The sequence below is a fragment of the Pieris rapae genome, chromosome 11, assembly GCF_905147795.1.
Source record: "Pieris rapae chromosome 11, ilPieRapa1.1, whole genome shotgun sequence".
Lineage (NCBI taxonomy): Eukaryota > Metazoa > Arthropoda > Insecta > Lepidoptera > Pieridae > Pieris > Pieris rapae.
In genome coordinates, this window is record NC_059519.1 from 5326878 (window position 1) to 5341995 (window position 15118).

Genomic DNA, 15118 nt, shown 5'->3' on the forward strand with positions numbered 1-15118 from the left:
TGTGTACTGTGTATATATAATCTGACAGCACACACTTACAGTAACGGCGGATTTTCGCGGTACGGGAACGGACGGCCAAAGCGTCGTGAATTTTTAAAAGTATTATAAAAACACTGTCTTACTTATTTTATTAACACATACATCTTATTGTAATTTAAGGTAAATTATAGTTGATAGTTAAATTAATCAGTATAATTTTAAACAATATTCCTTACATTTTTGAAGGATTTTATATTAAAGTAATTCACTGATGTGTGTGTGACGGCTCCATAGGGTTCTATTGCCGAACAAAATAGGACTTTGCTCGGTTATTGTATCGTCGCTGTGATTTTTAGATTTTGTTCTTGCAATAGTGTACCGAATACATTACAAAACACTGAGTATTGTTAATAAGAGTGGAAACAGTGTTGTGTAAAAAAGAATATTAAGTTTTCGATTCTTTGGACCAGTCAACAACTATGGCATATATTTTCTGATCAAGTGATTGAATTAATTGCTTGAATATCGGGAAATTAGAAGTCGCATATCTATTTATTTACGAATGGTTACATTTGTACAGCAAAAAAGCTAACATTTGCCTGAAATAAGCAGTATATTGTGACAAATGTTTGCATATGATATTTTGGCTAGATACATAACTTCATTTCGATTCTTTTGTTACAGACAATGAATATTGATATTTTTTAACAATCAAAACTTGGTTATTGGACATCGTTAGTACAAATCCCATTTTGTAAACTGCAAATTATGCGTCCATTTAATTTTCGCGAATTTTATTCATGTTAATACTCCAGCCGACATAGTATTACGTCAGGCGCGCCATGACGGGCTAAGCTCTATCTAAAATGGAGGAATGCAATGATAACAGGAGTATGGAGAGTACTGATAGTAAAACCACTCCGTCTTCAAAATTAAGACCTAAAAAGAGATCACTTGTTGAAAGAGAACTTGAAACCAGTCTTACTTCTAAAATAACATCTCCAATATTAAACAGCGAAACAATTAATACAAGTCGGTATGGTAGGGCACGCAGATTAAAAAATGACAATGACAGAAAAATAGAGTCACCATTGCCAATTCTCAGTACACAACAATCCCCAACTCGAGGATTATCTGCATACAAAATGTATGCATCAAACTCACCTACTAATCCTCAATCTATTAAACATGGCTTTGATAATCAAATTGAAAATATTTACAATCAAAACATAGCACTAAGTCGATTTAATTCTGATGAAAAGATGGAAAATATGTCAAAATCTAAAACCTATATGCGTAAAGACCTTATACAAACTAGAGATAAAGAGGAAACCATAATTTTAATTAAAAATATGTTTTCTCCTAATAAAAATGTATCTAAACCTGAAGTGACTTTATCCTCTGAAAAATCAACTAAAAATCACAAAAGAGACTTATCATCAGTGGTAAAAACCTTGGATTTTGATGGCAAGAAGAAAAAGGATGGTCAAGAAAAGAGGATGCCACTTAGTGATTTGTTTGAATTAGAAGCACAATGTGAATATCAAGTTGGGGATTTGGCCTGGGCTCGAATGGGGTCCTATCCATTTTGGCCAAGTATAGTGACTAGAGAACCCAGTAGTAATTTGTTCATTAAAAAAAAATGTAAGTATATTTACCTACATACCTTTTATATTTTTTACAACATCCTCAACAAACAATGAATTTAGCCAATATTTTTGCGAACAGTTTCTATCTGTATGTTGTTTTATATTAAAATGCTAATAGTTTAACTATTAACAGTTAAAATTTTCGTTATTAGTACTGCTACATTTGGTCTATTTTTTAATTTAACCTGGCAATTGTAATATTTATATTTATGTCTCACAGTATTAAGTTATAATTTATATGGTAATTTTTATAAAAGTTTTAAAAAAAAAAAAATATTTTTACCAGTTAGCTTAAAGAAAATACAAAAAAATTTTGCTTATATTCATTATTATATGCCCAATAGTAACAAACTTGTTTAATATTTCAGTATTTGGGAAATTAGAAAAAGACATAATACATGTGACATTCCTTGGTGACAATGGACGTCGGGGCTGGATCTTAGTTTCAATGCTAAGGAAGTACTTGGGCCGTCAAGAGTTTGAAACTACAAGAGAGAATTTCACTTCTGAGGTTTGAGATTGATGTTTCTTAAGGAATATTATAAATTATTGTCTTTTTCTATTTTATTTAAAGAAAAGTTAGTGCTTGCTTTTGCATTCTTTATAAGGAAAACATTTTTTTTTTGTTGGTATACTATATTTGTAGTATTATTTAAAAGAATATTATTTATTCAATCTTTCAGGCAAAAAGAAAGGATTACAGACTGTATGCAGCATTTTTTGTGACTGGTAAAAGACTACCTCTTTGGCATTTATCGGTGGAGGAAGCAGATATCCTCTGTAAGGAACCAAAAAGGCTTAGAATAGATATTTTAAATTCTATGCTGAGTAAAGGTAAAGAGCATAAAGCGATACCGACCAAGAGCAAAAAGGTTACTAGAACAGATAGCGATATTTCTCTTAGTGAAAGTTTGTATGATAGTCTGTTTTCTGAAGAAGACTATAGAGGCTCTGAAACAGAACCAGGTAGAAGTAAAACTAGAAAAAAGTCCTTTGATGTTTCTGAAGTTGTAACTGCTTGTCTAGACAATATGGCTGCAAAAACAGGAATTACAAAAATTCAAAAACAATCACATATGGATATATGGTTACAGAAAGCAAAATCAAAAACACCAGAAAAATGTCCATTTAAACAATCAAAATCTGAACAAAAAGTAAAAGTTATTTCAAAATCATGCAATGACTCAAATGCAAGTATGGAATACAAGCAAAACCATGAAAGAGAACATGATTACTTTACAAGAAGTACAAATACTAATGGACATTTTGATGATGAAATTGTTAGTGGAATTGATTTCAAGGATCCAAATATTACAAGCAAACTTTCTAATAATGAAGAACCTGATGTTGCTAATGAATTATGTATAAATATATGTAAAAAAGATGTCTTAGGAATCTCACCAGATATCTTGGATGAAAATTTTACTGAAATTGAAATTATAACTAATGAAGATATGATTGTAGATCAGTGTGATATAAATGAATTGATTTTAAAGGTTGATCAAATAAATCATGTCGACGAACTTCACAACAGTAAAAATCCACATGGTAATAATAAACCTAAGTTAGAACAAAGTAATGTTAGTAGTAAATTTACATTAATTAATGCTATAAACAATAAAAAAGATCATCTTATGGAAAAATGTCTTAACATAATCAGTATTGATCAACATAAAGTTGATGATAATACTAACTGTCATCATACAACAAATAATATAAAGGTAAATAAAGCTCTGCTTGAACTAATCAGTAATATATCTAGTTCTAAAAATAATTTTGTGTCAAATAACAATATGGAACTTTTTTCCAATAATGTCTCTGGTGAGAAATCATTAATTGTAAGTGATTCAAATGAATCAGACAGTAATCTATCAGAATTAAAAAGTAATGGCACAAACAACATAAAATCAGATTCAACGAAATCAAAAAGTGACATTGATGTCCAGGATAAAGATATCTGCAAAGATTATAAAACGGAACTGAAATCGTTAGTAATAGATAAAGATATAATTACGAATGATAATACAAATATTAAAAAAATAAACGAAACCTTAAAAAAGGAAGTAGAATCTACTGATGAGACTGCAATTGATGCCAAACAGTGTACAACATCTGAAAATAATAAGCTTAACGAAGACATAGAGAAAATTAAAGCAATTAAAAATTCTACAGAAAAGGATAGAGTTACTGAAAGTTTGCATGAAGTTGTTACTGATATTCAATGGGCTAGTACTGTGGGCGCTAAATTGCATTCATCCGATAATGGTGAAGTAGTTCATGAAAATATAGAAACTGTTATTTTTGCACCAACCAATATTCCCAAAATATGTGAAGATGTTACTTTGCCTTTTGAAAAAGAATCTAATACAATACCAGATCATTTTGGTATAAAAATAGCAAAGAACATTGAAATCTTAAAGGACGACAATAAAAGCAATACCTTGAGTCTGCGTGATGACAAAAATGAAGATTCAAGCGATTTTGTATTGACTTATAATCTCGACAATGAGTGTAATTCTGATAGTACCAATGATTTGGACTGTATCACCTCGACTACTAGTGAAAAAAATAGTTGTGAACTAAACAAAGAGATATTGGCTTTTGCAGAACCGCAATCTAATAAACTTCATAATAAGGTGAGTGATATATATCAATCAAAACTTTGTAATTCCATATGGGCTAAAAATAATAAATCTGAAAATAATTGCAAAGATATTGTAGACGTCATCAAATCAAACGGTACGAAAGATACTAAGGATCATTTCTCTAGGCAAGAAAATATTTTAAAGAATGAAGAATTTTTAAAATATGTAGAACAGAAACAGGATATAATTATGGATGAAAATCCAAACCTAACCTATGAAGAAGTAACTGCTTACTTGTTAAAGACTTGGCAATATGAACAAAGTTTAAAATCTGATAAAAAGGTGTCAAATGTTATTGAATTAGGTACCACAGATAATAATGACCATGATCCTCTAGAATCAAAAAAGAAAAGTAAGACAAGGGGAAGAAGAGATGAATATTTACAAACTTCAATTGACTTTAAAGAATTACAAAATAAACCAAAGACAGATAATGAAAATTCTAATTCACCTAATGTACTGTCTGATAAAAGGTATCTTGAACAATGTGATAACAGTATGAAGAGAGAAGTAAGTGTTAGTTTATCACTCAATAACGTTAATAATGGGGATTTATTACCACTTAATGATATTAAAATCGGAGTAAATGAACAATCCTATAAAGAGCAGAATATTTTAATATCTAATACAAGTTTTAACCAGAAAAATGCCAAAAAAGATGAGATAAAAAATTCGAATGAGCTAGAAATAGAATCTTCATATAACAAAAGAACTGAAATAAACACAGATGAAACTCAAATCCGGAAGCAAATCACACCAATAAGCTATAAGGATTTAACACTGGAGTCTGAGACCGAGAACAACTCTAAAAAGTGTATCAAGCAAAACGTAAGTTCAGAAAACCACGCCAGCGGTGAATATTTTGACAATAAATGTAAGGAAAATAATTCTAATGACGTACTTTTATGGAAAGATACGCCTATTTCCGAAGAAGAAAACATTGAAATTTGCACATCACCTGAGTATAAAAATATGACATCAGTTAATGATTTTTCTCATTCTTCTGGCATTGTAGGAATGTTCAATCATGATACTGAAATAAGTTTGATTGAAAGTGAGAAAAACTATTCAGCACACTCTGGACTTAAGGAATCTGCAAAGCAAAATGATAATAAAGTCTCGAAAAATCGTTTGTCACTGAGGCTCAAAAGAAATGTATTGATGAGTGATACTGAAAGTGATTCTGCAAAAAGTCAAATTGGCAACGTCAATAAAATGTTAACAAACGAGGACAATGGTATTTTAAAAGCATGTGAAAAGAGTAGTACAACAATGCCAAACAATGAACCTGTACCAACTTACAGTTGCAAAAGAGATTCCAGTCCAAAGTTACCATCATGTAAAGACTATGCGGAAATTAAGTCAGATAATACTTTAAATAAATCTAGACTGTCTAGCTCGCCACCCTTAGAAGGTGTAACGAGAAAAAAGCAATCAAAAATTGATGATTTTATCAAAAGAACAAAGGATTTAAATTTATCATTTAATTCCAGTAATGATAATCATTTAAAAACTGCTTGCAGTGAAATTCCAACAACTCAGGATTCTTGTAACATCAATAATATAAGTCGTGTAACCCCAAATTTAGAAGACAATGATATAACACTTTCTAAGCGCCAATTGCGTAAGGAAACACAGCCTTCAAAGAGTACAGATCTAGAAAATCCGGAATTTTTAGAATACTTAGAGTTAAGACAAGATCAGTTAATGGATGAACATCCTGAACTTACGCTAGAAGAAATTGCTACTTACCTTTACAACACCTGGTTCTTTGAAGAAAGCATTAAGTCCGACAATAAGAGAACTGATGATTTAGAACAAAGATCCTTAGTCAAAGGCCTGAGTCAAGATATTGTAAGTGTAAAAAACGTTCGAAAAAAAGGTGGTGTTGATAAAGAGAAAGATTTTATGCCTAAAATGGAGGTTCCAATTAAAGAAAAATCTAAGAGACGGGCTGAAAGGCAGTTTTATCGAGAAGACTTTTCTGATCTCGAAGATGACCTAGATGTTTTTCAGGTTTTTAATTCTACGTCACAAGAAAACACCAAAGATGAAGAAGGTACTTCTAAAATTAACGTAAATACCAATAAAGAAGGGTTGCCTCGGGATTACGAAACCGCATACGTCGTTAACGATTCTACTATGGCTGAAGAAGATATGGCAGAAAATTTTGATCAAGTGGAAGAATATTTTAGAAAATTGACGGAGCCCAAGCCAAATTTGTTTAAAGGGTTAATCAGGGAAAAACTCTGTCAAGTATGTGAAAGAACAGGAGATCTTATTAAATGTAAAGGTTGCCACAACTTTTTTCACGCCAATTGCAGTAGAAAAGGGGTGGAAATAAAAGAATCTCCGAATCCAGTTAGAGGTAGAAAAAAGAAACGCAAAAATAGAGGTCGGAAGCCGAGATGCTTAGATGACTCCTTTGAAGATCATAGTGACAAATCACAAGAACACGACATGTCATTCGAACATGAAACGGAGTCTCATACAATTGCAAATGCTGACGAATTTGAAGAAAAACTATCAGAGAAATTGAAAGAAATTATTGAAAACCCTGACTTAAAATACGACACAAACTCCAGTGAAGAAGAGCTAGATTGGAGTGATACAGAGATAGGATCGTGCAAGATTGTTGATATAATACCAAAAAAGAAAAAGCAAGAAGCAATAGATTTCAAATGTACTGACTGTGAAGAAAATAGCATACCGATATGTTTTGTATGTAAGCGTGCGATTTCGGCAAAAAAACAAATTGCTCACAGGCAAAAGTGTCAGGTGCCGCATTGTAACAAATATTACCATATCGAATGTCTGGAACATTGGCCACAGACGCAGTTAACTACTGGAGAGAAAAAAAGTAAAGAATTCGTTGAATCACTGCAGTGTCCGAGGCACGTGTGCCACACGTGTGTTTGTGATGATCCTAGAGGCTGCAAGACGAGGTTTAGTGGAGACAAGCTGGCGAGATGTGTAAGATGTCCAGCCACTTACCATACATTCACAAAATGTCTACCGGCTGGTACGCAAATACTTAGCGGTTCACACATCATCTGTCCAAGACATTATGAGCATAGGTATGTATTTTACTACGGTCATTTGCATGTTATTAACCCTCTAAATTTCTTTATAATCAAGTTAAATATTTTTACATTGACAGAACTATAGATTTATTTAATTTTTAAATTTGAATTTGAAGATTTTTTCTCTTTATGGAATTCCATATACTATATGGAATTGTTATATGGAATATTGTTTTAATATCTTAACTTTCCGAAGGCTAAAATTGAAATTATTTGTATAATATACTTTATTTTTTTAATGTCTTCAGGCCGGGGAAAGTTCCTTGTCACGTCAATACGGGTTGGTGCTTCATCTGTGCGTTGGGGGGTACTTTGATCTGCTGCGAGTACTGTCCCACGTCATTCCATGCCGAGTGTCTGAACATAGAACCCCCGGAAGGTAATATAATTAAAAGTATAATTGTAATTAATTAGGGAAAGTATAATTGCATTAATGATTAGTATTAAATTTAACATAATAGACAATATAACAAATATATATTATAGTTTAAAAACTTTTTGCTTTAGAAAATTAATTTCGATAGTCACTTATAATCTTCTCTTTATAAACATTAATTAAGACAACAGTAAAGTTGAATCGATTCAGTTTTGACGAATGATGAGAAATCAGATTTTATATTTTATTATTATAATTTTAAATTTCAGGTGGTTACATGTGCGAGGACTGTGAGACGGGATGTTTGCCGCTTTACGGGGAAATGGTGTGGGTGAAATTGGGACATTACAGGTATTTATTAAATTCTCTTAATGGATAATTTTGAAACTTATATATATAAATAAGTTCCAACAAATTTTATCCTGATGGGAGATTTTAATGCTCAAATAGGAACTAGGAAAGACGCCGAGGAAATCATAATGGGACCTCACTACGACGGAAAAAGATCAAGAAATGGTCAGAAACTAAAACATTTAGCTTTCGAATAACACTTAGTCATCTTAAATTCACTATACAGGAAAAAACAAAACAAAAGATGGACATGGTCATCACCTGACGAGCGCTTTAAAAATGAGATCAACTATATACTTACCAATAGTGCCATATCATTCGAAGATTGTCATGTCCTTTCAAATTTAAATTTTAACCCTAAAAAATGGGGGAGGCCTTTGCCCGTGGGCACACAAAATCAGTTATCGTAGATCAACGAAAACAATAGCTATAATGTATATATTGATTCTGATATAAGGCTATAAATAAACATACATGAATAATTTTATTTTGCACAATATGAAACATACGTACTTGGCATATTTCTGCTTTTTTTTATATATTGGTTGCAGGGTGCGTTTTCCAATTGTAATACGTTAATTACATAACGCGAACCTTGGTCAGCAAGAAATATCTTACGTTAATGTTTAGTTCTAATGTATCGAATAGTATTGGCCTATTGGCTTAATAGTGCGACCCTCAACCCTAAGTTCATGCGTGTGAATCACATCTATGCATCACCATGCTACTACTCCCTAGGCAAACATCGTGAGGATATTGGCTTGTCTCAAACCCAAAAGTCAATGATATGTGTTATACACAGAAGGCAGCTCAGTTGTCTGTAAAATAATTATGATAAAAAAATAGCCCCTGGATTATTAATTAAAATGATGTAAAATCAATAGGATACCTTAATGTATTTTTCAACTTAGTAATTGTTTTGGAAAAACTATTACTAAGTTGAAAAAAAAGGATTTTTTTTTTGAAAAAAAAAGTGAACCTCCTGCCCGTTTGCCCCCAGTTTATAAAAAAAACTAAGGTATGTTACATCGTTATATATAAATGTAGATAAAAATCTGGTCAAATATATGAAATTATATATTTATCAATATTTAAAAACAATTTATTCATTCATTCACAGATGGTGGCCGGGATTAATATTACACCCGAGTGAGATTCCTGAGAACATATTAGCCGTAAAGCACGCGCCGGGTGAATTTGTGGTACGATTTTTTGGGCAATACGACCACTACTGGGTGAATAGGGGCAGAGTGTTCCCATTCCAGGAAGGTAATAAATTATAATATACTTTTTGTAATTAGTAGTTGTAAAAATATATTTCGGTCTTAGTAAACTATTTAATTTATGATGTATAGATATCTGTACATCTATATAAATTATCTTTTTATATAGACATAGGGCTTCAGATATTTAAATGTTTATTAATAAATATTTTGAATTTTCGAATTTCCTTCTTTCAGGTGATACGGGCAGAGTCTCAAGTAGAAATTCTAAAATAGATGCTGCATTTTCTATGGCAGTGGAACATGCACACAGAGCTTATAGCATATTGAAAAGTAAGTTATATATTAATTAACTCCCAAGCGAAATTAGAGAACTATCACCAAATAAATTCAAAGCCCTTGTTAAAAGTAAATTAATTAATAAAGCCTTTTATAAATGTGACTCTATCTGTCAAATTGTTTTTTACTCTGCGATGAAAAGAAATACGTAGATACTTATCTAAGTAAGCTACGTATTAATTAGCCAACGACTCCTATAAAATATATCTTTATTTTTTTGATTTATTATTAATATTTGTACATAAAATACAGCAATATAACTTTCACAATGTGATTATTTTTTTACATATTTAAAGTAAGACCTATTAATAGGATATAGTACAATATTATAAAAGATCTAAATGAGGTGTTCATTTATATATTATATTACTCTAAGGTATGTTTTTTTCGATAAATAAAATTTATATTTTCGTTTTTAAGGTAATCGAGCCTAAAATATCCATGTAAAATACTTTATATAAAGTAAGAATTGGTTACTAATATTTCACATAAAACCTTTTTACAGATGAATCTCCAAGTAATGAAGGCGATGACGATATAGCATCGTCTCTTTTACCCCCTCACTTTGTGAAGCTCAAAGTTAATAAGCCTTGTGGCTCTCTGATTAATAAGAAGATTGACATAGAAGAGAGTTCCCTTACCCAGTGCGAGTGTGACCCTAATGTTGAAGACCCATGTGGACTATACTCACATTGCCTTAATAGGTAAGATATTAATGTGTTCTTTATGATATATAATATACTAGCGGATCCGACAGACGTTGTCCTGTCTATACGTCTTTAATTTGAAAATTTCAAACTTTTTTTAATAAGCTAAAACATTCTGGACCATTTTGATGAAAATTATTATTCAAATGTTATGACAATATCTAACGATCCAGCACATGGTCTACAATAACACAATGATAACAAAACTTTTTTTTAATTTGATCGCAGCGCTAACTGTCGGGACAGACTAAAATTAAAATTCGAATATTATTTAAAATTTGACACTGCGATGGTAGCGCCGTCTGTCGGATCCAATGTAAATCATTCTAAAATCGTTTGTTTTGGATTATCTATATTATTAAAATTGATAGCTTTTTTATAAAGAAATTAACGGAATTAAAATTTTTGCTAAAGTAAATTTTAAAGCAGTGTTTGTTGAGAGATGAAAGATTTTTATTTAAGATTTAAAATGATAGCGTATTAATTTTTATTATATTTTACATGTCATAGTTTAATTTCACTTCATTATACCAAAAGTCTGACATAATTTATGTATGTATTCTCTTCGAAAGTAAATTTTTTTTTCTATAAACTGTACCTGTGACGTCACAGTACAGTCACAGTCGTATGGTTTTCGTACGTAAAAATTATCATTCTTTTTTTTTTTTAATTTCTTCAGTAATAAATGTTTAAAGCCTGTCAAATTTATTGTAGAATGTTACTCACGGAGTGCGGTCCTATATGTCGGGCGGGAGAACGGTGTTGTAACCGTGCCTTTGAAAAACGCCAGTACCCTCGAATGGAGCCGTATCGCACACCTGCAAGGGGATGGGGACTACGAACACTTGAAGATATTAGAGCTGGTATGTGCAATAATTATAAAGTACACAATACTAATGAACAACAAACGGGATTTATTTTTACCATCTAAATTTTTGTTTTTAATTGATGAAATCTATTGTGCGGTAAAGTACTTTAGTGCTTTTATTGCTAGTATATTTGTATAAATTGACTCCACGACTAAACATTTTTTGCGTCTATTTAGAAATTATTACATAATTATTTAAATAAATATTTATGTATGCCGCATGGAATCAATCGTAAAGAGTTATTCATAATGAAAGAATATTATTATATACAATTTTAAATATAGTAACACTACTTACAATTTTATGTTATAATACAAAACATATTGTAGCGACACTTACATTCTATGGCTACAATATGTGATGACGTCATATCCTGAAACGCAAAATTATCCCACCCGCTAAGGATATTTTCGTCTTTAAGATACATCTTCTCCGACCTTCGCCACTGCCGCCTTCGGGCGAGTCATTGTTTAGACTGGTTTAAGGTCCTCCCTTTAGATTGCAGGAACTGAGATGATGCCCGTGTGTCACAAATATGTGACTGACATACAGTCACATGCGCAGTCTTGACTTAAAATGTTACCCTAAAAGCTTCTTTAATTCAAAATACCTTTCGTTTTGATCTTTCTACTAGTGGCGTAAACTATTTGTTTGAAAAAAAAAATAAACAGTCTACATGTAATATTTCAGGCCAGTTCGTAATAGAATACGTGGGCGAGCTGATAGATGAAGCGGAGTTTCAGCGACGGATGAAGTGGAAGCATCAGGTTAGGGATGAAAACTACTACTTCCTCACATTGGATAAGGAGAGGATGATTGACGCGGGGCCTAAGGGAAATTTGGCCAGGTATGTCGCAGATAGCTTTTCTGTATAATATATACATATGAAATATATAGCCAATAGCATATGTATATAATAATTTAAAAAAAATGTTGTCAAAATTATTGTCATCACTAATATTGCATTTGTACGCAAAAAAATACCCAATTAGTAGTATTAAATGCCATGTTTAATTCGTGAACTTTAATATGTTAATCTAGGAAATATTAATTAATGTGGTAGAGTTCACGGAATGGAAAGTTAATGTTTGTTGAATTTTTAATGTTTTTCCCTGTTATTTCACATATTATACATTATTATTATTTGATGTGCCTACAGAAGAAGGGTATTCTTGCATGCAAATTTATGCAGTCATAGATTTTTGAATTATAGTTTTATTTAAATAAGTGATATTTTTATAGGTTTATGAACCACTCGTGTGATCCGAACTGCGAGACCCAAAAATGGACTGTGCTGGGTGATGTTAGAGTTGGTCTCTTCGCGCTATGTGATATACCAGCGGTTAGTACTTCATTTTTTTTAAAGAACCGGTGTCAACAATGGGGCCGTTCATAAAATACGTCACACTGAAATCAGCTTTTTTGACCCCCTCCCCCCCATTGTCACGCTGTGTCACACTTTTTGTGACCCCCCCTAGAAATATTTCGTCACAAAAACTAAGACCCCCCCCCCCCCTGCTGAGTATGATAAACTCTAAATGATAGTAGACAAATTCTGAAAATTAAAAACATTTATTTAGTTATTATAATAAAATTTAAATAAATTAATAAATATCTTTCATAACGAACATATAAATAATAAACAATATTTATATTATTCAAAAGTCCAAGGATTTAAATGTTACTCTCTCAAGTATTGGAAAAACAAAGAAACCCGTTGTGACGGATCGCAACGCCGCTAGAGTCACGCCACAGAGCCCGCAGAGCCTGCCTATATAAATACAATTACATTAATTTCACACAACAAGCAATTTCATTATTTAGAAATCTTGAAGGCACTATTAAAATATTAAACACTATATATAAATAAGTAAAAATATACTTATCATTGTCTGATCTATGACCACAGATATATATACATGACTAATATTGAAATTATGAATTTTCAGAAAAGTGAGCTGACATTCAACTATAACTTAGAATGCGCGGGAATCGAAAAGAAACGTTGCCTGTGTGGTGCTGGGCGGTGTTCAGGGTTCATGGGAGCAAAGCCAAAGGTAAAATGAATATTCTAGAATGGCCCTACTTAGATGCGTGATTATAAAGTCCATGTTTTTATATATACTAAGGTTATATATAAAAAAAAATAATATCGGATTTATGAATAATAATCATCCAATTTGATGGAGTCGTTTGGAAGTTGTGTATCCATTACAATACGATAACGAGCTTACAGCTCACTTAGAATTCATAATGTCCAATATAATTTTGTGAAAGTTATTAATATTCGGGTTTTAATTCCCAACCATCTTGTGAGGATCATTATGACTTTAAGAAAGTTCTAGTATTTTAAACCCATTTCAATCAATTAAAAACTAAGTATTCATTATGTTTGCAGGAAGAGCCAAAGAAAAACAAAGTTAAACGGACGTACAAAAAACGCAAGCGGATAGAACTATCGCCCACAAACGAGCTGCCCAAACCAAAACGCCGACAACCGAAAAATCGGGAACTCACAGAGATCGAGAAGGATCTACTCATCATCAAAAATGCCACCAATGGCATATCCAGTGATTCCGAAAGCAGCGGAAGACACACCAGCGTCGATAGTGTTAAACGAAAAAGAAGTGAAAACGGTTCCCCGAGCACTAAAAGGGTTAAAATTGATAAAAAAAAACTTGACAAACTTGACCAAACGTTGGTCACCCCGCAAAGTAAAAGGACAGATGTAAATCACAAAAGTTTTGACGTAGATTGATTGTGTTGTGTTTAAAGCGAATGTCTTTGAAGTGACATTTACGTGCACGTCAAAGTTCTACCCCCCTTTATACTCTATACCCTTTGTACATATGATAGTCTATGCGTTCTTGTCTCTTTCTGTCTGTTTATGTTTACACCGTGATGAAAAGAGACGGTTGCCTACTTTGATTAGTTTTAATTACAATAAGGGATTAATCATACAAATTTGTAGAGCGTAGTCTTCTAATGATCATTATAGTCCAGTCTACGTACACCTGAGCGCGATAATGCCCGTTTCTGACAGCAGTTTTCCATACGATTTGTTATTAGCGATATTCAAACGGTATCTTCGTGCTTCCATTTAGTACTAAAATACTAAGTTTTTAAATTAATAATTTGGCTATTGCGTATAATTAATTAAGTTCGTGTTAAGAGTAAATTTATCAGGAGAATTAAGTGTCTTAAATCGTTTTTGATAAGCCTTAGGCTTTGTAGAGTTCGGTGATTACCGCGTCAGCAAGGCTACTCTGTAATTTTTGTAATTCTATATGACTTCATGTAGGCATGAGATGCACATGAGTGGCGCCAAGTTATGAGCTAATGCCACATAATTCGAAAATATAAAAAAAACAGTGGCGCTACAACCTCTTTAGGTCTTGGCCTAAGATTTTTGAATCTGTTTCATGATCATTTTTAAATCTAATAGGCAAATAGGTGATCAGCCTCCAGTGCCTGACACACGCCGTCGACTTTTTGGGTCTAAGACATGTCGGTTTCCTCACGATGTTTTCCTTCACCGTTCAAACAAATGTTAATAAAATTCGGAAATATTTACATTATTATTATTATTATATAAACGTTAGTTTCAAGTGCTGTCAATTATGACATTTAACAATACTCAAAATAGTTCGGAGAAATAAATTGGAATATTATTCTCTTGAAATTATGAATAGATACAGAAATTTACAGAGTAGCCTGACTGATTAGGCCAAAAGTGTGGTTTGGTAAGTGAAACCGTAAAGAGGTATGTATATAGTTTGGAGCGTAAAAAAAAACTTGGTCTAAAAATTAGACGGTACATAATACGCCGCCTGTAGTTCACATAGAGATAATTTGTGCAATGTACACCGCTTGAGGCGAAGTTGACTATTTTACATT

The 15118-nt window shown here is 32.1% G+C and overlaps 1 protein-coding gene across 1 annotated transcript; it reads left to right on the forward strand.

The window, feature by feature from the left end:
• Positions 1–14669, forward strand: LOC110998921 (histone-lysine N-methyltransferase, H3 lysine-36 specific). Its single transcript, XM_022267733.2, has 14 exons — positions 1–159; positions 664–1623; positions 1997–2139; positions 2312–7350; positions 7605–7735; positions 8002–8083; positions 9204–9352; positions 9544–9639; positions 10151–10349; positions 11067–11215; positions 11912–12068; positions 12464–12563; positions 13171–13278; positions 13620–14669. Exons 2-14 carry the CDS (start codon positions 846–848, stop codon positions 13977–13979), a joined length of 7491 nt encoding a protein of 2496 aa, XP_022123425.2. The 5' UTR covers positions 1–159; positions 664–845; the 3' UTR covers positions 13980–14669.
• Positions 14670–15118: the final 449 nt, after the last annotated feature.

What these genes read in the sequence shown, in the direction of transcription:
- LOC110998921 (XM_022267733.2), top strand. Translation starts at nt 846, where the DNA reads ATGGAGGAATGCAATGATAACAGGAGTATGGAGAGTACTGATAGTAAA. An exon ending in AGTGTTCCCATTCCAGGAAG is followed by an intron (nt 9,353 to 9,543) that starts GTAATAAATTAT and finishes TCCTTCTTTCAG; the next exon opens with GTGATACGGGCAGAGTCTCA. An exon ending in AGCTTATAGCATATTGAAAA is followed by an intron (nt 9,640 to 10,150) that starts GTAAGTTATATA and finishes ACCTTTTTACAG; the next exon opens with ATGAATCTCCAAGTAATGAA.